The 26,246-nt window shown below is 42.3% G+C and overlaps 1 protein-coding gene across 1 annotated transcript in view; it reads right to left on the minus strand.

Moving 5' to 3' along the window:
* Positions 1–26,246, minus strand: part of TFCP2L1 (transcription factor CP2 like 1) — a 70,220-nt gene that overhangs the window by 25,588 nt on the left and 18,386 nt on the right. Inside the window, exons 3-5 of the mRNA XM_084829579.1 lie at positions 5,966–6,042; positions 3,759–3,864; positions 3,197–3,303 (exon numbers count right to left, since the gene is read on the minus strand). Coding sequence (XP_084685705.1) covers positions 3,197–3,303; positions 3,759–3,864; positions 5,966–6,042 — 290 coding nt within the window. The remainder of the gene's footprint in view (positions 1–3,196; positions 3,304–3,758; positions 3,865–5,965; positions 6,043–26,246) is intronic.

The following is a 26,246-nucleotide window of genomic DNA, read 5'->3' on the forward strand; positions in this document are numbered from 1 at the left end:
CTCTACACATGGACATCACCAGATGGTCAATATCGAAATCAGATTGATTATGTCCTTTGCAGCCAAAGATGGAGAAGCTCCATACAGTCAGTCAAAACAAGACCTGGAACTGACTGTGGCTCAGATCATGAGCTGCTTCTTGCAAAATTTCGGCTTAAATTGAAGAACATAGGGAAAACCACTAAACTATTCAGGTATGACCTAAATCATATCCCTTATGAATATACAGTGGAGGTGAGGAATAGATTTCAGGGATTAGACCTGATAGACAGAGTGCCTGAGGAACTATGGACGGAGGTCCGTAACATTGTTGAGGAGGCAGCAACGAAATCCATCCCAAAGAAAAAGAAATGCAAGAAAGCCAAGTGGCTGTCTGATGAGGCTTTACAAGTAGCTCACGAAAGAAGGGAAGCAAAAAGCAAGGGAGAAAGAGGAAGATATATCCAACTGAATGCAGAGTTCCAGAGAATAGCAAGGAGAGACAAGAAGGCCTTCTTAAATGAACAATGCAAAGAAATCGAGGAAAACAACAGAATGGGAAAGACTAGAGATCTCTTCAAGAAAATCGGAGATCTCAAGGGAACATTTTGTGTGAAGACAGGCATGATAAAGGACAAAGAAGGCAGGGACCTAACAGAAGCAGATGAGATTCAGAAGAGGTGGAAAGAATACACAGAAGAACTATACAGGAAAGATCTGAATGTCCCTGATAGCCATGATTGGTCACTGAACTTGAGCCGGACATCCTAGAGAATGAAGTCAAGTGGGCCTTAGGAAGCATTCCTAACAACAAAGCTAGCGGAGAAGACAGTATTCCAGCTGAACTATTTAAAATCCTAAAAGATGATGCTGTTAAAGTGCTGCATTCAATATGCCAACAAATTTGGAACACTCAACAATGGCCGCAAGACTGGAAAAGGTCAGTTTACATTCCAATTCCAAAGAAGGGCAATGCCAAAGAGTGTTCAAACTACCACACAATTGCGCTCATTTCACATGCCAGCAAGGTGATGCTCAAAATCCTACAAGCTAGGCTTCAGCAGTATGCGAACCGAGAACTACCGGAAGTACCAGCTGGGTTTCGAAGAGGCAGAGGAACTAGAGATCAAATCGCCAACATTTGCTGAATCATGGAGAAAGCAAGAGAATTCCAGAAAAACGTCTATTTCTGCTTCATTGACTACGCTAAAGCCTTTGATTATGTGGATCACAACAAACTGTGGCAAATTCTTAAAGTGATGGGAGTACCAGACCACCTTACCTGTCTCCTGAGAAACCTGTACGAGGGTCAAGAAGCAACAGTCAGAACCAGACATGGAACAACCGAGTGGTTCAAAATTGGGAAAGGAGTACGACAAGGCTGCATATTGTCACCCTGCTTATTTAACTTATATGCAGAGTACATCATGAGAAATGCCGGGTTGGATGAATCAGAGGTCGGAATTAAGATTGCTGGGAGAATTATCAACAACCTCCGATATGCAGACGATACCACCCTAATGGCAGAAAGCGAAGAGGATCTAAAGAGCCTCTTGTTGAGGGTGAAAGTGGAGAGTGCAAAAGCTGGTTTGAAACTCAACATTAAAAAAACTAAGTTCATGGCATCTGGCCCTATCACTTCCTGGCATACAGAAGGGGAAGAAATGGAAGCAGTGACAGATTTTACTTTCTTGGGCTCCAAGATCACTGCAGACGGTGACTGTAGCCATGAAATTAAAGGATGCTTGCTCCTTGGGAGGAAAGCTATGGCAAACCTAGACAGCATTGTAAGAAGCAGAGACATCACCTTGCTGACAAAGGTCCGTCTAATCAAAGCTATGGTTTTCCTAGTAGTAATGTATGGCTGTGAGAGCTGAACTATACGGAAGGCTGAGCGCCGAAGAATTGATGCTTTCGAACTGTGGTGCTGGAGAAGACTCTTACGAGTCCCCTGGACTGCAAGGAGGTCAAATCAGACCATCCTAAAGGAAATCAACCCTGAGTGCTCATTGGAAGGACAGATACTGAAGCTGAAGCTGAAATATTTTGGACACCTAATGCGAAGAGAAAACTCTCTGGAAAAGACCCTGATGCTGGGAAAGACTGAAAGCAAAAGGAGAAGGGGACAGCAGAGGATGAGATGGCTAGATAGCATCACGGATGCAATGAATATGAACTTGAGTACGCTCCGGGAGAGAGCGCAGGCCAGGAAGGCCTGGCGTGCTATGGTCCATGGGGTCACGAAGAGTCGGACACGACTGAACGACTGAACAACAACAACAACAAGATTGCATACTCCCTCCACCCATTCTTCCCCTCAAGAGTACAGTTTCCCTGCTAAATTACTCCCCCGCTAGTAATTTAGCTATTAACAAAAAACAAAAGATAGTATCCACCAGCAGGACCAGAAATGGCTTTGGACCTTACAGAAGAAGCACTGTCAGCTGAGTTCAGTCACTTCTCTGTTCAGCTGATGGTGCCTTTTAAAAAACAATTTGCACAGGGTGTATTTACAGTCTGCGCAGCTTTCCCTTTCAAGTAACATTGCCAGCTGAATGTTAAAGTGAATGCTTATTTGGCTGACTGTGTTCCGTAAGTCAGGGGTGGGCAGAAGGTAGATCTCCAGACATTTTGGTCTTCAACTCCTGACATTCCTGACCATTGGCCATACTAGCAGGGGCTTCTAGGAGTTGAAGTCCAAAATACCTGGTGACCTACCTTCTACCCACCCCTACCATAAGTAATATCCAGAGCTACTCTCAGACACTGAAAATTAAGGAAAGGACTTTCTATAGTCTCCTGTTTGCAGAAAAATCAAAATAGTTTTAGTTTACTTTCTCTTCGGCCTAGCCAGTTTGGACAGAAAGGGCTTAATTTCTTTCTGTTACTTGAAAGGGGTTAAGCTTACTTTAATTAGGCTGATGTGTTTGTTAAGATATATCTATATCTCTATAGTATCATCCATTATGTATTTCTTCCTATAATCCTTTCAAAATCTATCGTCACTGCAGGACACAATTCTCATTTGGAATTATGTAAAATTATTTCATTCCAGTTTATGTTATTATTCAATAAAGTTTGTTTCTATTGTCTGTATTACTTGGGAACACTAGCATTATATGCAAAACAGGTTATTTTGTCACAAAAGGTGCTAACGCATGACATTTTCCAGAAAAGGCAGAAGATAGTTACTTAACACTATATTTTTTCTCCTTACCTGAATGAATGCAGATGCTCTCTTAGATGGATCCCACAAAAATTCAACGGTATTCAACTGCGTTGGACTGGCTCTGGGGTCTAAGATACCAACTGACAGTGGGATATCTGTAGAAGAAAACCCCTAAAATTTTAAAAAAATTAAAATTGAAGAGCAGAAACATTGCAAAATAATCACCAGATGCATTTGAAAAGCCAACCAACCAGAAACCCAACTAATTCAATACTGAAAAAAAATTCATTGTTTTTCCTCATCTTGCTCTCATTGTAATGATATCTCTAAAGTTTTGTGTTTTTTTTAAACTAAGAACCAAAGTGGACATGCTGACATGTAAGCTGCATTCATAAGGAGTTTTTCTAAAAAGGAAAATGTACTGGTGGTAGAATAAAACATACTGTAAAAATATAGGAATTGTTGCCCCTTCTTTAAAGAAGTAAATTATCCAACCATTGTTCAGCGAGGTGCATGACTTGACTTAAAGCTTACATTTTAATAGGATGAAAGCTAGCTGAAAGAGATATACATTAATGCAGGAAGGGATATCATAATGAGAAGTTCTCACCTATGTCAAGAATGCGGTCTCCAGGCCGACTCCATCTCCAGCCTTCCAGCTGTTGGTGCTCTGTATATTGCAAACGACGGTCATGGAAAACCACACGAATAATGCTCTGTTGAGAAAAGAAAAGGGCAAAGTTAATAGTGATTTGGGTGCATTTTTTTATGCTGGCAAGCTTCACTTCTAATAAAAAAAAGCAATGGAAGCCTTGTGGTTTGTGCTTAGCACAAGGCAATACACGTCTCTACAGCGGTCACCCATCACCACATACACCAAATATTCTAAAAGAATAATGAGAAAACACAAATATCTCATCTATCTAGTCTATAGATACAATTCTACTACTGTGTTACCCAGCCTTGCCCAAGTATTTTCCTATCTTAGTTAACAGTTGGGAAATTTCTACTGAAAATGCACTGATGACCTGAGACTGAGGAAATTGTACTTTTGATATGACTGAGGCATAGAACAAGGACATTTAAAACTATAGTATCTTGATGTGAGGCACCAATACGAGCTACCTAGACCTCATATCCCATCTTGTAGGTCTTTTTTGATGTCACTATCCATGGAGATGGAGGGTTAAAATATTCTGAACATATATATGAACACATAAAAATCAAGGAATTTGATTATTTGGAGGAAACATGAACAACAAATGCATATCTGTATCCTGGATTTTGCAGGGGAAACTCAAAATACCCTTAAATCTTTATAGATCTTCAAAATATAAAAGCAAACGGCTTTTGCAATGTGCAATACAAATACCAGCTTTTGCAAATAACCCCTTCCTTTACAGTGAAGTCGTTTAACCAGAGCATCTGTTAAGTGAGAAGACATTAGAAGCTGGAACCAAGATCTGTATCCAAATGAAGAACCCAGGAAAAAGAGAGGAAGTTCTAGAACAATCCATCTGAAGACCAGTTTGCATTTTATAAACTGAACCTATCATATGCATTTCAGGATCCAATTGCAGTTTGTAGGCTGTGCCTATCATTTGCAAGGTGGTTCCTTATGTGCATCTCCAGTGGAATTTGTGAAGCTTACTGAAGCTTAGTTTGGGCAAGGTAGGAATTCTGTCTGATGTTATTATGAGTGCTTGTTCACATGTTATATTTTAGAGTCCAAACACTCGCTTTTTAGAGCACAGAGAAACTACAAGTTAGTAAATTCTTTACAAACCACAAATTGCCTGGTTTAAGGCTGTACCATATGGCTAACTACCTACTAATCCCCTGTTATCACATACATGACAATATAATATCCACTGGATGTTGTCCAAAGCTATACCTTACGGATAAATATAGCCTTCCCCAACCAGGTGCCCTCCAGATGTTTTGGACTTCAACTCCCACTGAAGTCCAAAACATCTTCAGACCCAGCCAGCATTGTCAATGGAAAGGAATGCTGGGAGCTGTAGTCTAAAACATCTGAGGGCACCAAGTTTTGGAAGGCTGGATAAACATTTATGAGTGATGGCAGCAATGAAAGACCTGTTGGCATCCTTAAGAGGTCACATATTTACAAGCAATAAGAAATCCAATACCCTATGCATTTTTTTTAAAATTAACACATAGAGATAAAACCATTCCAACTAACATGTGAGCAAGCATTAAGTTCAGGGGCTATTCTGATCTAGAACATTTTCGCTTTTGTGAACAGAGTAGCAAAGGTCTACACCAGTGGTTTTCAAATGGTGTTCCTAAGAATGTTGTGTTTCCTCAAAAGCTCATCTGGGATTCCCCAAGAAGACCCATGATGGTAGAGAAGGTTTGCTAAAGACAGCTTGTCTATCATTACCAACCTTTCCCTGTAATGTACAGCTACAGCGGAGTGTTGGACTCATTCTAGGCTCTAGAAGGCAGTCCTGGGACCTAGCAGGTCTGGCCAGAAACAAGCCACATTCCAAAATTGTGTCCTAGAACAGTCCCAAGAACCCCCTAACACATGTAGGGGATATGTGGCAGAAATGTACTGGATCCTCAGCAGATAACTGATGTGGAAAGGATGCACAGTAGGCAGGAATGGGAAATCACCTATCTCCACAAAGCCCTAGAAACCAAGCTGCCAAGTCCTGCTTAGATCAAAGGAATTCAGGAGACAGACCATCACCACCCCATGTCCTGCCCTCTCACTAGTAAATTCTCTTCCAGTAATATGACCATCTTATTACTGAATGCCTGTATGTAGCAGCAGGAAGAAAATCTCCTTACCTTTACATATTTTGTGTTTAAATCTTGAAACTCTCCCAATTTCCTATTCTCAAGTAGACGGATTTCATAAGACTGACCTAGGATTTCAAGGAAACATTTCCAAGGTGTTTAAGCATGTTGCAGCAAGAACAGAAAGAGACAGTTGCACTGGCATCAATCATGCTTTTGAGAGGGAGCTCATTTTTTCTTTCTTTCTTTGCAATACAGCGTTTTTCCCAATAAATGGTCAGGCATTATTGCAACCTCTTCTTAAGAGAAAGATTGAGCATTTGGCTAAATCACCGTTTTGGAAATTTTGAGATCTCAGGGCCTTTAAATCCCTCAGCACTTTGTATAAGCTTGCCATACATGTCTGAAGCAGATTTATATAGTCTAACTAGCTCTCTGCAAGAAGGGCATCTTAAAAAGTGGCAGCTGTTGAAGCATAGACCACTGATGGTTTACAAGCCCATAGGAAATGTTCGGTAACTGTTCCACTGGCATCTGCTTTTTGTTTCAGGTTGAGTCATGGGAGAATGAGCTTTTAAGACACTGGTAGCATATGCAAAATTCTCCAGAAAGATCTTTTCATGTTTATTACTGAACAACTATCAGGACAGGCTACTGCTACTATTCAGGCTACATTCCTGAAACACTGTTACAAGGGAGTAAGCCCCACTGAGCATCGAGGGGCTTACTATCTGTAGTAATTATGCAAAGAATTGCACTGTTAACATCCTTAACAACAAGGAATTTTACTTGCTGACTACTCAGAACAGGTGGTGGTTACCAAGCACTCTGGAAGACTGAAGCAATAGCCTAAAAGATAGGCCTAAAACAACTGAAAATGTATGTATATAAACAATGGCTTGCAAAATATATTCTTCATACAGTACTGTAATGGAAGAGGAACTGTGATGACAAAATTTGGTCCACCTCTTGTCCTTTTCGTTTACTTTGTAACTTTCATAGGGTCCCATGGGCGAACAAATAAACGAGAAGACTTTCTCCTTAAAATGGCTTCCAATAGCACAACCTTCTAACACACAAGTCCTCTGTATGAAAATGATTGTGTGTGGTGTGTTTGTTAAGTAGCAGTGGCTATCTGAAACAGCCTTTTCATTGATTCTAGAAACAGATTTGAATATTTGTTGTGTTTTAGACTTGCCAAATATTATTAGAAACACAGTTGTGCCTGGTAAAGAGGCTTTCAAGATGGTACATATGGTATAATTATAATCTTGCAATACAGAACCTCATATGTATTAAACTCTCTTTATAAACTATTGATAAGCTAAGGCAGCCAATGGCAATTGGCATGCATTTCCATGTATATAAACCCGATCCGTGATAGAAATCTTTTTATTTTGGATACAAACGTTTGTTTACTAATCAGATATTGGGAACAAGAGCAAAAGTATAAATACAATAAAACCAGGGAACAGATACACAGGAACTGGATTTTCAAGTTCCTCTTGCAACTACCTCCTCTCCTTGCACAAGAATGCAGATAAATGTATAACAAAGCAATCTAAAATGATAATCAGTTTTAAGTTCTTGTTTGACCAGTGGTAGGATTGATCCTCCAAAGCAAATGATAACAAATAGATCTCCCTCCTGCAGAGAAAAGAAAAATGCTACATATTTGGAATGCAGTCCAGGGGCAATAGATTTATTCCAACAGCCCAAGTATTGTAAAAACTTTGTCCTGAAGTCCTAGAAATGGGATGGAACCATAGGAATTATGGCATTAGCTGTGGCTGAATAAAGAATTTAGAAATAAGATGGAACTCTTTGCAAAAGAAAAAGAAAAAACCCAACTGTATAAATTAGCATGACTTTTCTATTTAAAAATCAGTCAAGTAGCAGGAATCTTAAATTCCCAGAAACAGCAGCAAAGGGACATCCACAACAATGATCCTTTGCATTAAAATAATCATTCAGAATAACTGCCTACCCTTGATTTCAATCATGAGCCCTAAAAAAAATTCACTAGATAATACAGTTAAGGTAGGGCTTGTTCAAGATCCTTTATCATGAAGTAGTACATGAGAATTAAATTTAATCTCCCCATATCCTTTCACCTAATTATGCAAGTAGAAACTTGGTAAATGCATCCCATTCCTACGTTTTCATTTGAGATGTGTCAGAAATGTCCACAGGAAGGTATTTTTCTTTTTGCCATGAGCTCATAAATCCTGCTGTAATAAAGGAGGCTAGTGCCATGGTCCTATTATGATCTCTCTCTCCCTCTCTGTATACATACACATCACACAATTAGGACTGTGGCCTTAACACATACAGTTAGCAAGGTCGTTTGATGTCAAGGCAACTTCATGTGCTTAAAGCCAGTGGAAGCCATCCAGAGAAAGTTAAGCAGCTACTAATGTCAAAGACATTCTGGTGTCCCTTTAAGATACCAGTATCTGGCAATTACAATGGGAGTTTGTATATCACTACTGATGTAATGTTGTATACTTAGTATTTTAAAAAATGAAATTGCATGTGTACCTCCACACAGAAACATTACATGGAATTAGTCATCCACAAAACTTTTCAGAAACTCCTTTCACTAAAAGACCCTGACAGATATGTAGGATCTAGTTCACAGGTCCACTCTGGAGCCATTACATTGCCCAAGCAATTTTTCCACATTCAGAAATTTTACCTACAAACACTGTGTTAGGTTGGAAGCACCTTTGTCTATGGTTTGAAACATCTCTCACCTTTATCTTAGTCTCATGATTGGCCTTACTATTAGGCAGGGCAAGACAGCAGATCTGGGGTACCTTAATTACCTGGGGAGATGGTGGGCTCTCCCACACTGGAGGCCTTCAAGACGAGGCTGGACAGCCATTTGTCAGGGATGCTCTGACTTGGATTCCTGTATTGAGCAGGGGGTTGGACTCGATGGCCTTGTAGGCCCCTTCCAACCCTACTATTCTATGATTCTAATAGAAACAAGTTGTCAATTCTTATTTTGCTTATTGTATTTTTAGAAACCAGGGGAGAGGGGAGAAGAGGAATGAGGGCAATATTTGTTTTGGTTTTTTATTTGACCCATCTTTTGGTCAGCAGTATTATTAGTACTATATGTGGCACGGTATGCTCTTGAGGGCACATAATCCAGCCACCATCCTTGCTGAAGCTAAGCAGGTCTGGGAGTGGCATGTGCATGGTGCCTTGAGTTTCATGAAGGAAAAGCAGGATATAAGAAGTTCTAATGCTGGGACTTCCAATATGGTGCTCCCTTGCCACCTGCCAGGCTGCCTGCTCCTCTTGATTTTTCAAAGTTAATTAACTTCTTTTTAACTGGGAGGCTGCCATGATGCAAAGTGGAGTGTCAGCCTCCAGTGCCATCCTTATTTCCATGAGTACCTCTAGGCCCCACGCAGTGAGTGGCTGCAGCACAGTGCTTCATTTTGAAGTATGCCCAGCTGCCCGGAAAAAAAGGAAACGGTAACCTGTGTCAGGGGTGTGGGGGTGCTAGCATGGGTAGTAGGGTGTGTGAGTATGCGTGTGTGTGGGGGGTGCCTGTGCTGTGTTTGTATGTTTTGCCTGTTTTTAAAAATGATTGTATTTTGCCTTTTTGTGTGTAGTGCATGTGCCTTGCCTCATGTGTGCGTGTTTGTTTCTATAAGCATCACCAGTTTTACTTATTGTACTTTGTGGGTGCAAATATGTGATTTGGCATTTGAGACTCAGACCCCACCTCTGCCTTGTATTCAGTTTCTTGGCAAAGTTACTCATCTCTGAACCTCACTGGTTTGTCTTCCATGAAATGCGTGTTGGAAGAGAAGACAGTGTTCAAAACAATGGTTTTCTACCTTGTGCTTGTTTGTGGGCAAGTTGCTTTTCTTTTAGCGTCACCAATTTTGTGATTGGCTATGCCCACCATGGCAGCCATTCTGTGACAGTGCCCACAACAGTCTGAAAATTCCAATTGCCCCAAAGAGTTGGGGACCCCTGGATTCTAAAGGATTTTAGGGGGGGCATAGGTCAGAATTGCTCATTTTCCAGAGATAGGGACACTGCAATTTGGGCAGGGGTGGGTTGCGGGGAGAAGGAAATCACTTCTTCCTTCCATTCCATATCTTTAATAATTCTCATACATCAGTGGAAAGACATGCCCATCCAGTGGGTAAACCTTTGTTAAATAATATATTGAATTTCTAATTGAACTAAGCACTGTGGTAACAGTGACTGACTTTATTGTGGCACAGACTATACAGTTTATGTCAAGAGCATAAACTACAACTATCACCATTAGAGAAGTAAGGTACATCACCACTTTGTTAAAAGAAGGTCTTATCTGCCACTGTTGTTTGGAAGGTGTTGTCTCTAAACTTGGCCAGTGCATTTTAGACTAGAATACCAAGGAAAATTACCTTTCCACTACAACTCCTGAGTGCTGAGAGACAGGCTAAATAGATCTGGTGGAGGATTACCCAGGGAAGGTATGTTGAATCTGAAAACTAAGCTACCTTGTCTCTTATCTAAGAAAACACTCCCTTGATGTTGCCAATATGCATTATCTGAATCAACTCAATAATTACGGGTTACAATCTCCTTTCAATTTGGTTACAGGGTGTTTCTATGTATGGGCTTTAGGCCAATACGACAGTTAACTATGTTTCTTTCTTAATACTGCGGCAGCTAGAGGCATTACATTCTTTTAGTAACAACTCCTGGATAACTTCGAAGTATTTCACTCAGATTAAACAGAGGCTAAAAGTATCACTCACACACACACACACACACACACACACTGCAGACAGTAACACTGGGGTAAATGACAGCAAAACTATTATATGGGAATTACATTTTTATAGTGCACAATTGCCTACAGGAGGTTACTGAGATCATACACATAAACCAGGCACTTATTCAAGTGACCGTTATAGGCATTATGGCCACTAAAGGCTTGCTGCACAGAGGGTCAATTGTCTTTGGACCCCAACCATGCGTTGAACTAAAAACCAGTGTTCTTCAAAACTTTCTACCTCCACGCAACACTTTCCACCTTAATTTGTCCCCTGAACATCTGCCATGGAACCCCAATGCATGGCAGAGGATTCTGGGATATGTTCTAGGCTAGGGCACACATTCAGTTTATGCTGGGAGCTGGCCAAGTCTATTGAGCCTCCACTTGTTTATCCACATGAACTGAAGGCTAATCTAAAACACAAGGAACACTCTTCTGCAGCTGTACAATGCAGGGTGAGATTTATAATTGGAAGCTGGCAGTCTAGGAAATGCTTGTAGGTCATGACCAAGAAGGTCATGACCAAAGTCTGCACTGGAGGACCACCAATAAGCTCATCTAGATCCATTCAGAACTCCCCAGCACACACTTCGAGATAAGTAATTCTGTGACCTCTTGGAAAACAGGGAGCATAATTAACACTCTGTACACTAGATCACCACATGATCAAAACCACCAGACAGGTTTTTTTTTTAAAGTACTATGTTGTAACTGATTGTGCCCTGGAAGACACCACAGGCTGCGTTCAGAAAAACACTTCACCACAGAATTATATATGAAGTTTATTTTACCCCCTTGCCCATTTCTGTTGAACTCCTTACAGTGAGGTAAATAAACTTTTTAGTATTTATACTCCACCTTTTAGGACGATATCCTCACAAGGTGGCTTTTAAGATGTGCCAGGGCAGGACATTCCTGGAGCAACAGATATTTACATAGAACTACTACTAAGCAGGCTGTAATGTAAGCAGTTCTGCCACATAATTAAAAAAAAAGAATGGTAGTAAAAACTGCCAAGTTCACAATGTTCCTAGATTGTATGATGTGAAGTAATTCCACCCGTCTTTAAATAAATACATTTTATGAGTCCTTTGCATTTAGTAAGGCTATTTTCTCCTGCCGTTAAAAACCACATAAATGTAGTAGGACTACATTTGAATATTTAGGACAAAAGAGCTGCCTGCTAACAATCTGGGGGGAAATGATGACAACTCAAACATTGGAAAGCTATGTTGTATAGTAAGAAGTCAAGCTTCCACGTTTTCCTCACCATGGCAAATGCTATAGAGCATTCCTCCTATCTTTAGAGTCACAGAGGTGGGCACGGATCACCCCGGTGGGTATGTGGCAGCTCTCCCCACCGCTTCTCAGCTCCAGGTTGGGAGGAAGGCTGGCAGTTGTTTTGGCCAGAGGACGCCCAGAGCACCTTGGCTGCACAGAGGCAAAACCAGCCCTTCCAGATCTAAACCTTAAGCTGGTCAAGGGGAGCAGCAGATTGTCACCAACCTTGTGCTATGCCTTAGGACAAAGTGAGTGGCAGAGTCCTGGCCACCACAAGTTTTTGACTTGGCTACCAATTTGTGAATCCCTGACCCCTTTCAGTAAGTCAAGGAGGATGAGCAAATTGTACCTTTCAAAGGGGCTCTCTAAGACAACTATTTCCATATAGCAGAATCAAATAGTTACATCCCACCCCCAAACAATTTGCACTTTCAAGAATTTCTGGGAGAAATAGTAGTAAACTACTGCCAGTCACATGGAAAATGCGAGAGAATCATAGAATCATAGAATAGTAGGGTTGGAAGGGGCCTACAAGGCCATCGAGTCCAACCCCCTGCTCAATGCAGGAATCCAAGTCAGAGCATCCCTGACAAATGGCTGTCCAGCCTCGTCTTAAAGGCCTCCAGTGTGGGAGAGCCCACCACCTCCCCAGGTAATTGGTTCCATTGCCGTATTGCTCTGACACTCAGGACGTTTTTCCTGATGTTCAGCCGGAATCTGGCTTCCTGTAACTTGAGCCCATTATTCCGTGTCCTGCACTCTGGGATGATCAAGAAGAGATCCTGGCCTTCTTCTCTGTGACAACCTTTCAAGTACTTGAAGAGTGCTATCATATCTCCCCTCAGTCTTCTCTTCTCAAGGCTAAACATGCCCAGTTCTTTCAGTCTCTCTTCATAGGGCTTTGTTTCCAGCCCCCTGATCATCTTTGTTGCCCTCCTTTGAACCCTCTCCAGCTTGTCTGCATCCTTCTTAAAGTGTGGTGCCCAGAACTGGACACAGTACTCCAGATGAGGCCTTACCAGTGCTGAGTAGAGGGGAACTAGTACTTCCCGGGATTTGGAAGCGATGCTTCTATTAATGCGGCCCAGAATAGCATTTGCCTTTTTTGCAGCCACATCACATTGTTGGCTCATATTCAGCTTGTGATCGACGACAATTCCAAGATCCTTCTCGCTCGTAGTGTGGTTGAGCCACGTATCCCCCATCTTGTAACTGTGCATTTGGTTTCTTTTTCCTAGGTGCAGAACTTGGCATTTGTCCCTATTAAATGCCATTCTGTTGTTTTCTGCCCAGCACTCCAGTCTATCCAGATCACTTTGAATTTTGTTTCTGTCTTCCAAAGTATTAGCTATCCCTCCCAATTTTGTGTCATCTGCAAATTTGATCAGCATTCCCTGCACCTCCTCCTCCAAGTCATTAATAAAAATGTTGAAGAGCACTGGGCCCAGGACTGAGCCCTGCGGTACCCCACTCGTTACCTCTCCCCAGCTTGAGAAGGTCCCATTGATAAGCACTCTCTGAGTCCGATTCTGTAGCCAACTGTGGATCCACCGGATCGTTGTTTCATCTAGCCCACTTTGAGCTAGTTTGCTCATCAGGATATCATGGGGCACTTTGTCGAAAGCTTTGCTGAAGTCGAGGTATATGATGTCTACAGCATTCCCACGGTCTACAAGGGAGGTGACTTGATCAAAAAAAGAGATCAGATTTGTCTGGCAGGACTTGTTTTTGACAAATCCATGTTGGCTTCGAGTAATCACGGCATTGATGTCAAGGTGCTTCCAGATGGATTGCTTTATGATCTGCTCCAGAATTTTCCCAGGGATTGATGTCAGACTGACTGGTCTGTAGTTCCCAGGTTCCTCCTTTTTACCCTTTTTGAAGATAGGGACAACGTTAGCCCTCCTCCAGTCATCTGGCACTTCCCCGGTCCTCCATGATTTCTCAAAGAGAATAGACAGCGGTTCTGAGAGTTCTTCTGCCAGTTCCTTTATTACTCTAGGATGCAGTTCATCTGGCCCTGGAGATTTGAACTCATTCAAAGTAATGAGGTGTTCCTTGACCATATGCCTGTCGATCTCAAGCTGCAATCCTGCCCCTTCAGCCTGTACTTTGCCTTTGCCAGGGGGGTCATAGACCCTCTTTTGGGAGAAGACTGAGCCAAAGTAGGAATTGAGCACCTCTGCCTTTTCTTTGTCATCTGTTATCATTTTGCCATCCTTATTTAATAGCTGAACAACCATTTCTTTCCTCTGCCTTTTACTATGCACGTAGCTGAAGAAAGCCTTTTTGTTGTTTTTAGCATCCCTCGCTAACCTCACCTCGTTCTCCGCTTTAGCCTTCCTGACGCCATCCCTGCAATTCTGTGCTACCTGCCTGTACTCTTCCTTTGTTACTTGGCCTTCTTTCCACTTCCTATATGTGTCCTTTTTTGTTTTCAGGTCATCCCTAAGCTTTTTGTGAAGCCACATTGGCTTCTTCTGTTGTCTTCCACCTTTTCTTCTTGTTGGAATTGTTTGTGATTGTGCCTTGAGAATTTCCTTTTTTAAAAGTTCCCACCCATCTTGGACTCCTTTTCTCGCTAGCATTGTTTGCCATGGGACCTTACTGATCATTGTTCTGAGTTTATTAAAATCAGCTTTCCTAAAATCCAGGGTACGCGTTTGAGTACACTCGGCTTTTGCTTCCCTTAGAACCAAGAACTCAAGTACAACATGGTCACTTTCCCCCAGAGTTCCTGTAACTGCTACTTTATCCACTAAGTCATCTCTGTTGGTTAGGATCAAGTCAAGGATAGCCGATCCTCTAGTTCCTTCCTCTACTTTCTGTAGGAGGAAGTGATCTGCCACACAAGTCAGGAATTTCCTGGAGGGGCCATGTTTTGCAGAATTTGTCTCCCAACAAATATCGGGGAAATTGAAGTCCCCCATTACTACTACATCATGCTTCCTTAAAACATTGGCTATTTGCTTTTCAAAAGTTTCATCCTTGGCTTCTCCTTGATTGGGTGGCCGGTAGTAGACTCCGACCACCAGGTTCCTTTTATTCTTTGCTCCATTTATTTCAACCCAGATGCTCTCGATGGGGCTACCAAGCTCCTCCTCCTGTATTTCTGTGCAGAGATATGTATTTTTCACATACAGTGCAACCCCGCCTCCCTTTCTGTTCCTCCTGTTCTTTTTGAACAAGTTATATCCTTCAACTGCTGTATTCCAGTCATGAGAGTCATCCCACCAAGTCTCAGTTATACCTATCAAGTCATAATTTCCCTCCTGTATTAAGAGTTCAAGTTCGTTCTGTTTGTTTCCCATACTCTGGGCATTAGTATATAGACATCGAAGACCATGTGCTTCATAGTCTGGCTTTCTTCCTACATGTGTCTGAAGACTATTATTGGGCGCTATCAGCGCTGTTCTCTCCATTGCAGTGCATGCGCCTACGTCCATTGTTACCCCCAACATTACATCTCCCTTCCCCGTAGGATTCAGTTTAAAGCCCTCCTGATGAAGTTCTTCATGCTGTGGCCAAACACATTCTTCCCAGCCTTTGTGAGGTGCAACCCATCCCTAGCCAACAGCCCATCTTCCAGGAAGTATAGCCCGTGGTCCCAGAATCCAAATCTCTCTCGTCGGCACCACCTTTGTAGCCAGTCATTCACCCGGAGTATTTTTCGTTCCCTTTCTATCCCTCTTCTAACTACTGGAAGGATGGATGAGAAAACTATCTGGGCCCCAAAGTTCTTGAGTTTCCTTCCCAAAGCTTCAAAGAAATACATCCAGCAATCATTCTAGAGTGAATGCATTTGCTTTCACATAGCGAGAGTAACTATTACCACTGCCCCCATTCCTTACAGGGCAATGTGCTTGACCCAATACAGTAAATAGCTTTACAGAGGGCCCCCACCCCAGTTTTGTCATCCTAGGGTCCATAAATATTACCCAAGAACAGGGTTTCTCAAAGTGTGGGTTGCGACCCAAAACAGGGTCACGGTGCTGCTCTAGGTGGATCTCGGTGGCTCCTCGCCCCACCCCACCCCCTTTGCCCCCACAGTCTGATTCTATGGGTGGCTGCCTGCAAGAGACCAAATCACTCATTGTGAGTGTAAGCAGCCCCCTGTACTTCCAATTTAGCAGCTGCTGCTGGTGCAGCTTGGAGAAACTGAATGGCACAAGAAGGGATAAGGAAACCAATCAGCAGCTTCCGCGCTTCTCAGTGTGGATGGCTGTTAAGCAGTACACATGTATAGAAGGGATCAGGCTGCCACGCAGCCACCCTCATTATTTCTGTTATTGCTTATTGAGATTCCCAGGAAAACTTTTCTTTCTTTCTATGGATGACTATGGGAGGTGAGTATCAGATGTAGGGAAAGGAGAGCAGGCAATGGTATTTGCACCAGTGCTGCATCATCCAAGGCTCCAAACCTTGTAAACATTTGCTCTCAGTCCCATGCAGCCGCATGTCCTCATCCCTCCTGCACCTGCCTCCTACCCAAGTACAGCCAATCAACCTCCATTGCATTGTGTAGCTGCGATGAGGTGGTGGCTGACCCAGCCACCACATTTGCACATCTACCACTCATAAACCCTCCCAACACACCCAAATTGAATAGTAAGAAACCTTTGAAAACTTAAACAATAGAATTAGCAATCCTTGAGAGGGGAGCAAGGGATGCATTTTCTAGTTTGGGTTCAAAGGAAGAGAAGAGAAGCATGTAAAAGTAAGGAAGGGGGAAAACAGCTTGCATGCAAAACCTCTCCTTTAATGTTGCTATGTGAAATAATAAGTTGAGTGCCTCTAAGCACGTGCAGAGTACCTTTCCTCCTTACTACATAACTGCAGTTCAGTGACACATAATGCCATGATCCACCACTGACCCAGCCAAGTTTTCTAACCTATGTACATGGCTACAGGTACTCATTTTATTATTAAAAAATATTATCAAGGTCACAAAACTAATAATAATAATGATAATATATGTTTCAATACGTAGCTACTAGCCTGAAGCCAAGAAAATTTACTGTCTTAGGTAGTCTTCCTGCTGAGTTCAATAACTGGCTGTATTGCAGTGTAATTAATTACTTTTGTAATTTTAAGATTTGTTCATGAATAATTGCTTGCCAGTTAGTCCTTGGAACAAGTATAATTTGTGGCTGGCTTTCCCTGCTTCCACCACCATTTTATGAATAGCTCTGCCTGCACATACCACCATTTTGTCACTGGTGGGTCTCACTCTCAGTGATTTTCAGCTTATATGCTTATAGAATCATAGAATAGCATGGTTGGAAGGGGCCTACAAGGCCATCGAGTCCAACCTCCTGCTCAATACAGGAATCCAAGTCAGAGCATCCCTGACAGACGGCTATCCAGCCTCGTCTTGAATGCCTCCAGTGTGGGAGAGTCCACCACCTCCCTAGGTAATTGGTTCCATTGTCGTATTGCTCTAACAGTCAGGAAGTTTTTCCTGACGTTCAGCCAGAATCTGGCTTCCTGTAACTTGAGCCCATGATTCCGTGTCCTGCACTCTGGGATGATCGAGAAGTAACACCTCAAGAGTTGAACCCACATGCTTTTGTCTCATCAAAGATTTGTTTCCCAAATCAATATGATATTTCCCAGTTTCAAGATTAACCCTAGTTACTACAGCTATTATGCCAATTATAAATGTACAACTTCAGCTAGCAGGTAAGCAGTCAGTAAATTGGCAGAAGGTGGCCAGACAGTATCTATGCTTCTTCTACACCACAAGGCCATGTCAGCAAAGAAATAAAGCCCTCAAACAAATAAACAAACAAAAAAGAAACCCTGAGCAATGGGTCAGACAGATCTCTTAAACCACAAAAGGTGTGTTGATAAAAGGGCTTAATCAGTGAGCTGCTTAACTTTGAGGAGGGTCTGTGTGATTTCTGAACAGGGAACTAACCGCAATATTTAATGTGATGGCTGAAAGCCAACATCTAAATGTTCTCTTATTTATCTCCCCTCCCCCCCACACACACACACATTGTTTACTTATCCAAGTACATTTTAACAACCTGGATATTTTCCCTTTCACACATAGAAGTTAACAAGGGAAGGAAAAAATTATAGCACATTGGGAAATCAAGAAAAATCTCTCTGCTGGATCAGTTCTAGTTTTAAATGGTCCATGACACTTAGATTTGAATTAGAAAGCAGCCCCCCCCCTTTTTTTTTTAAAGAGTTCACAGCTAGGCAGCTTTGATTCCACTTAAGCTTGTTAAAGTACTCTCCAGTTTAGAAGCACCACTTATTTTCAGAGATTGCCCTTTATTCAACACAATCCAGTGAATGCGTCTGATTTCAGGTGTCAATTCCAAAATACTTGTCATTATTGACATTTTGTTCTGGAAATCTTAATTTTAGCTGGTATGCTACCGGTAAGGTTTACATTATGGAACTCAAGTTAACTTTTCAGTGTTTGTTTGATATGTCATTTCTAGCAGCAAGATGTCAAGCTTTGGTAAATAAGCTACAGTTTTCACCCAATGCAATCTAAATTGCTTTATTATTCTACTCAAATCTTGCTATGGTTCATAGGTTCAGACTTAGCACGATTCCGCCAGAAAAAAACAGAACTTCATTTTCTCTTATAAAGAGAATTACCAGTTTTAAAGCACACAAAAAGCAAAAGTGGTTGGGCTGGTCTGTAAGAAAAATTCCAAAATCAATTGAAGGGCCTTTCCTAGGACCAATCAAAATGTCATAATAGTGGGCAAACTTTTGAGTTCTCCAGAACTCTTCATCAAGCTAGATGTTAAGCAAAACAAGCAGGGGAGATGAATTTATGTTAAAAGGCACTATGTCTGCATTGGTCACAGTCTTAAAATGTAGCATGGAAGAGGCTGCAGACTTAGTTGCATTATTAGGCCAGGGGTAAGCAACATGGTGCCCACGGGTACAAGGGTGCCCCCAGACCCCTTTCTTGGGGTCTGTTGAAGTGCCCTACCCCTTCCACTTCTTAAAAAATAATTTTCTTACCAGCAGCTGGGAATCACTTCAAAGCAAAGTGACAACCTCCAGCAGCAGCCATCTTCATTTCCCATTAATGTATCTGGGCTACACATAAGTAATGAGTTGGCAGAGGGTGCGGGGAGAAAAAGAGTTTGCCTTCTGTGAAATAGGTTTCATCGATGCTGAAAATTGTGGGTTCAAAGGAGTTTTTTAGTGTGTTGTGGGGCTCAGACCCCACCTCTACCTTGTACTCAGTCTTTTGGGCAGGTTACTGGTCGTTTGTGACTAGCCACACCTCCCATGGCAGCTAATTTGTGGTCGTGCCCAAGACAGTTTCTCAAATTGCCAAATCTGCCTACAGGCTCAAAACAGTTACAGAACTCTGGATTAGGCTGCTCTAGGTGTTACACAGGTTTGAGGTTTACAACTAGGTATGCTGGGACAAAGAAACACAAAATGGCTGATTGCCCATTTCTGAAACATAAAATCCAGCAGTTACCCAGATCTGTCATCAGCCTTAAGCAAAACACATAGGTTCTTTGGTAGATAGAGAACAGAAGTTAAGAGAAACATGGCAATTTTTAGACTAGCAAAGTTGTATGTTTCATCTGCTACTAGAGGCAGATCTGAGTAACTGCTGGGTTTTATGTTTTCAAAAGTACGCATTCAACAGGGTCCCCTGACCCTCTGTATAGCATTTCTAGAGACCCGAGGGGCAGGCATCCCTAAATCTTGATCCAAGACAATAACAAAACTCTATTTACAATAATTATTTCATTGTTTGAAGAATGTATGTGTGGTATAATCTGGATTGGCAAAGACATGTCAAAATCACAATTTCTGCTCATGAAAGTATTTTGCAGGGAAATATGAGACACAGAAAACATTGGGTTAATTGTCTTTCCATAACTGCAAATAAGAAAGTGGTGGTGACCTTCAAACATTTCTGACTGTGTAAAAAATAAAACTGTGCCCTACCTCCCCCTGCCCCGCCCCCAAGCATCTGGTTTAAATAGCCCTCTATTCAGTCCTAGTTCATGAGTTAATTTTTCATCTAAAGCAACATACCACAATTTCCAGGGTTAGGGCCCCTGCCCCTTTCCAGACCTTTGCCATTACTAGCCTTGCAGAGACTAGCATGAATTTGGCCAGCTCCTTAGAGTCCAGTGTTCTATTTTGGTTTACAAATATGTTTAAGAATGCACATTTTGTGTCCTTCACTGGATTTTGTCCCATACTTCTATTGATCTCAAAAATTAAAATCAAAAATCTAATCCCAGAATATGGAGATTCCCATCATAATTGTAGAACCAACACACATGGTTCCTCTCAAAACATGTTGCTCATCTGGCATGGGATGGGACCACAGGGAAGCAGTTCCCAGGCTGCTCCAATAATGCAAGAATCTGGCCTAAGAATTTCATTAAAAAAAACACATAAACTGTGTTATCAGAGTTGCAGATATTTTAGAAAATATGGTGACGAGAAAGACTGAAAACCATGTGGCAAGGAAACATACTTGTGTGCAGGTGTTGCTCCAGGTTTTGTGCACACCACATGATTTCTGAATATGGTACACAAATCAATTCTCTGTAAACCAAAAATCCAGATGTATGAGTTTAGAATTTCTTCTGGGTAATATAGAATAGTGTCCCGTGTAGCACTATTGATGTTGTACTAGCCAAACCCATTATGCTAGTTACATAGTAGAAGCATTGGTTTATGCTACCGCAGGGGTGGGCAACTTGTGGCTCCAGATGTTTTGGCCAATAACTTCCATCAGCCCTAGCCAACAGAGTGAATGGTGAGGAGTCCTGGAAATTGTGGCCCTCTGGAGTTTGGCCTACAAGTAGCCCAGTCCTGCACTAGCATAACGTCAATAGCACCAGCAGGAGCGCACCACTGTATTCTTCCCAATCGTACTCATTTATATCCGTAGAAGTGATTACTCCTTTCTTTCATATCATACACCTAGTCACTGACCGGATTCAGACAACACACCAGGGCTAGTGGTAGGTTATTTAACCCATGACAATCTGTGGTGTCCATGGGCACCCCGCTCAGGGACTGTCCTGTCGTGTAAACCCAGCAAACATGGGTTATGCAAGGGTTAAACAAAACAGACCATGGTTTATGCAAGGATTGTTTAACCCCCGTATAACCCACACTTAGTGGGTTCACACAACACGACAACCCTGAGCAGGGGTTGCATATTCAACATGGCAGCCATACACACCCCGCACACACTGCAGCCTCACCATGGGTTAAATAATCCACAGTGGACTGTCATGTTGTGCAAACAGTGCCAAAACATGCAAGCTTTAGGGCTTTGGAGAATTTCACAAATGGGACCCACAAATGGGATTTTGCAGCACTCACCCCTCAACAGAAAAGCTTCAGTTTGGGATGCCAGCAAGCAACCATGCCCTCCTCCAAGATACTATAAGGGGTTCAAGCAAGTTAATTCACTCCCTGCCCCTGTTTCCCCACCCCTTTTAAATCAGACATGCTCAACATTTTGTGGATTCTCGAGGCTGCTGAGTATGCTCAGTCTTCACTGGGCTGTTGGAGGGGTTACCCACATTAGAGGTTTCTTTTAAAATAATTTTTGTGTACTTCTGCAAATCTATGTTCCACTGAACATGATCTAGTTTCTCAGTGAGCCCATTTTGGCTGCAGTCCCGTAGGCACCTAAGAGCACAATCTTATGAGGATAGTCGGCCGCCTCTAAACTCAGAGGTGACCAACTATTCAATGCAAGGCAGGCGGAACATGGAGGGGATCTTCTCCTCTGCACTCCAGACACCCTGCATTTGCTGCTAGATGGTCGATTTTGGTTGTCTAGCCATGGTGCCACAGAGTGAGAGGCCAGACAGCTCATAAGAAGCGTCGTAATGGCACTTCCGCTGCACCCTCCCTGCCCCCAGGAACACCCCCCTTTCCCCTGCTCTGCACTCCTCTTACAAGCTATGAGGCGGTGGGGGAGGGAGTGGTGAGTCAGTTTTCTGGGAACTGATCTCAGAGCGCCGGCTCTGACCTTGGTTCCCAGAAAACAAAAAATCCTATGGCCGCTGTCTATCAGCCAAAGGACTGCACCCTAAGTTTGCTGTTAGAAGGAGTGATGATAGTCAGAAGAGACCACCAAGGCCACCAGATTCAACTTTCTTCCTTTTTGCAGGATTTGGTAGATCTGCATCATCCCTTTATTTCATTTACTATATTTCTATACCGCCCCATAGCCGGAGCTCTCTGGGCAGTTCTCAAAAATTAAAAACCATTAAAACACATTATACAAAGTACAAAAAGAAAACCATTTACATAAAACCATATAAACAGGTAACATAGACAACAAATATCTACAAAAAATTGTTAAACTATCAGCCAGAGACCTAATTTAAAACTCACTGTATGCTGCCAAATGCCTGAGAGAAGAGGGCAGTTCTAACCTGGTGATGAAAACGTTGGCGTCAGGGAGATCATTCCTTAACTGGGACGCCACCCACCACTGAGGAAGCCCTCTGTCTTGTTGCCATCCTCTGAGCCTCCCTGTAGCTGAAGCTACTCACCCCTTTCAAACTCTGGTTGTCAGATACCAATCTATACTTTCGTTTTAAAAACTCCTGAGTAAATTTCACTCAGTGAATCACTTCATTTATATTTGGGGTATTTTTATAAACAAGTGAACAAAAGCTTGTGCTCTTTCTGTTCTAACCTGTCATGCCCCGTCCTTTTCTGAGGTGTGAAGGAGGAAGAAACATATCTGAAATATATTAACATTATAAATGCATCCCCCATTTTTTAAACTTCTTCTCCATATATTAGAGCCTCGTGTGGCGCAGAGTGGTAGGTGGCGGTATTGCAACCGAAACTCTCCCCACGACCTGAGTTGGATCCCAGCAGAAGCTGGGTCCCAGGTAGCCGGCTCAGGTCGACTCAGCCTTCCATCCTTCCGAGGTCGGTAAAATGAGTACCCAGCTTGCTGGGGGAAAGGTAGTCACGACTGGGGAAGGCAATGGCAAACCACCCCGTTACAGTCTGCCATGAAAACACCAGCGAAAGCGGTGTCCCTCTAGGAGTCAGCAATGACTTGGTGCTTGCACAGGAGGAACCTTTCCTTTTTTTTCCTCCATATATTAGTTTTCTTCAGTCTTTTTTTATATGAATTGTCTTGCACCCTCTCAAAACAAGCTGTACTTGGATTGCTTCAGGGTGGCGGGGGGAATCCATGTCTTCTTGATTAATCAGCTGTCGTATCCTGGTCCAGCTATTGCCTAGCAGAAAAGTCCTGCTCCAGCCAAGTGTTTCTGCCTGGTCAGAGATGGTGCATTCTCAGAGTCTATTCCAGAAGGCAAGAACTAGTACTGGGGCTTATCCCCAAGTAACCCTGGGGAAGAGGAATCTGATACAGACATAAAACAGCTGACATACTGAGTTAAACCACTGATCCATCTAGCCCAGTACTGTCAACACTGACTGGCAAGAGCTCTCCAGGGTTTCAGGCAGGATTCTTTCCTAGCCCTACTTGGAAATGCCAGGTATTGAACCTGGAACTTTCCTGCATAGCAAGCATGTGCACTACCACTGAGCTATGCCCTGTCCCAGGCACTCCAGGCATAGTGAGATCTGCTAAGCCACTGGTGCACAACTGAGTAATCAGGCAAAGGGCTTGCAGCCTTTTTGTTTGGTTTTCCTTTTTGACTGAACTTTTCTGAACTCCACATATAACAAGAAAAATCTCCCCAGGGGTAAACTAGAACTGTGGGGTTGAAAGAGACTTAGGATGCAATCCTATGCATGTTTAGACAGAAAAAAGTCCTACATCTCCCAGGATTCCCCAGCCAGCAATGCTGGGTTTGTGCCCAAGTTGTTAAGGGATTGCGCCCTTAACACCTTACCTAGTTTCAGCCCAACCACCCTGCCTGGAGGCAAATCCTATATAATAATAGCAAACTCATTCTCAAGTGCCATGTCTTATTAGCCAAAACCTCACCATCCACACACAAAGAGGGAGAACCCCAAGGTTTGCAGGAGAAAGAAGGAAAAAATTAAGGGGGACCCCCAAAAAACTGCCCTATGAGGACTGAGCATGCTGACTAATGGTGGGGTGTGTGTGTGTGTGTGTGTGTGTAAAACTTGGGAAGAGGGAATGAGTTGAGCATCTCATCCACTGCTAGAGGTGCACATCTGCATATAGAGGTCATCTATTTTGCACAGCTTTACTTCCAATTGGATACGCATCTGCACTGACATTCTCATGCAATTAATCATAGAGCTTGAAAGGGGTGAGTATCCGCAGCTACATGATCACTGTAACAACGGACAACTGTTTTGTCTTCAACTCCTCTACAACATAGCATTAGAATCCCAGGAAGCTGCACATGCCATTCCGACAATGACATGTATCTAATGCAAAGCACAAAATGTCTCACCTGTAAGTATTCTCTATACTATTGTTTTATGTTGACTAAGACTGAACTAGACTGTCCCTGCTGCAGATCTCATGAATTCATGCCTCAACCATGAATTCATTAGCTGGCTTTAGACAAGTCACTGTCTAGGTTTCTGTACCCCTTCCCTATAATATGGGTTATGATTAATAGTGACCTACTTTACAACAGTGCTGTAAAAGATCCCTGAAGCATGTGATCACTCACAAAATCTTATACAGTATTTCTGTTGGTAAGCAATGAAGACTTTTTGATGAAGTTACAAAGTCTGTGACTGGCTGTTCACACTGCAGAACATGATTGTATCATGCTGTATTATAGGAACAGACTGTGGTGGTTGACAAGATTGTCAGGACCTGGTAGGGACTGGTAGGATACACTGGACAGGTTGGAAGCAGTGCACAAGTCTCCTGCCTCTTCCAACTTCACCAGCACATTCTCTGCAAAGGGAACATGCAAGGTTGACTTCTGACAGTGTACAGAGAAGAGGCACCAAGTTTCCCCTCACTATGAAAATTCAGGGACAGCACAACCTCAAGCATGCTTTCTGTTCAAGTACCCTATCCTTCATACAGAGCCCCTTGTCAACAGCTGCCTTCTGGTCAGCTCTGAGCTTTGGGTTTAGAACAGCTACTTCTTGAACGTCCTCAGGTGGCCTTTCAAGTTTCAGAGGCTGGGGAGCCAACTTTATAATATAGCCAGCCTTATTATCTACAAAATCTAAATGTGTAGGCAGTTTTTTTAAGTGGCAAGTGTCCAGATGGGGACCTCATTTAGCTTCACGATCTTCTGTTTATTCCTCCTTGCCTTTGCAAACCTCTTCTCTCCACACTTTTTCATAAGTCCCAATCCTTCTCCTCCCTCAGTACGCAGTGCAATCCTACACATGTCTACTAGTTCAGTGAGGCTTACATCCAGATAAATTGGTATAGGATTGCAGCCATAATCTCTAGTAAGTGTGTTTTGGATTGCAGCCTTAGTCAATTATAAAGAGATACAACATTCTGCACAAAAAATTAAAAACCCTAATGAATTATTTGAGCAGGTACCATCCTTATGCTGTAGAGCTTTTTAGTTTGGATCTGCTGTATAATCAAGGGCTTCCTGAGCTTATACCAAGTTGTATAATTTATTTTAAAATAATATTTCCTTACAATGACTTAAATAATTTCTAATTACATTTCTATCTTGCCTTTCCTTCAGTGAACTCAAGGCAGCATACATAGTTGTCCCCACTTTTATCCTCACAATAACCCTGTGAGGTAGGCTAGCCTGAGAGATCATAACTGATCCCAAACTCACCCAGTACACTTCATGGCCAATAGGGAATTGAACCTAGATCTCTCTGGTCTTATTACTGTACTCTAACCACCACACCACAGTAGTAGTAACCAGTCTGTTTCTTTTGAGAAGTGCAGAAATAAGATCTAAGCACTAAGCTACTACAAAGAAATAACTGTTTGAGAGCCCTAGAACAATAGGTTCTTTGAAATGGCCGTAAAGATCCTTGACTTTAATGGCCACTTGTTTATTGAGATTTCCAGTACCATATTTATAGTGGGTTTTTCCAGTAAAATCTGTTCTAAAGATGATTTGTGATCATAAAACAGACTTCTTTAGACTAGCAAATGAGTTCATACAACCAATCGATTGATATTCTTTAGAGTAAGACATCACAAATTAATCATTTATAAAGTGCCATTTTCTAAGCACTGTACATATATTAAATGCTAAGGCAGTCCCTGCCCACAAGCTCACAATCTAAAAGTTGCAACATAAATGGAAAAAGGAACGAGAAGGGAAGACAAAGCACTGAAGCAGCTGCTCCTTTACTGGCCAA

Source organism: Heloderma suspectum, chromosome 1 (assembly GCF_057233095.1).
Source record: "Heloderma suspectum isolate Gila_16-S chromosome 1, 16-S_ref, whole genome shotgun sequence".
Taxonomy (NCBI): Eukaryota; Metazoa; Chordata; class Lepidosauria; order Squamata; family Helodermatidae; genus Heloderma; species Heloderma suspectum.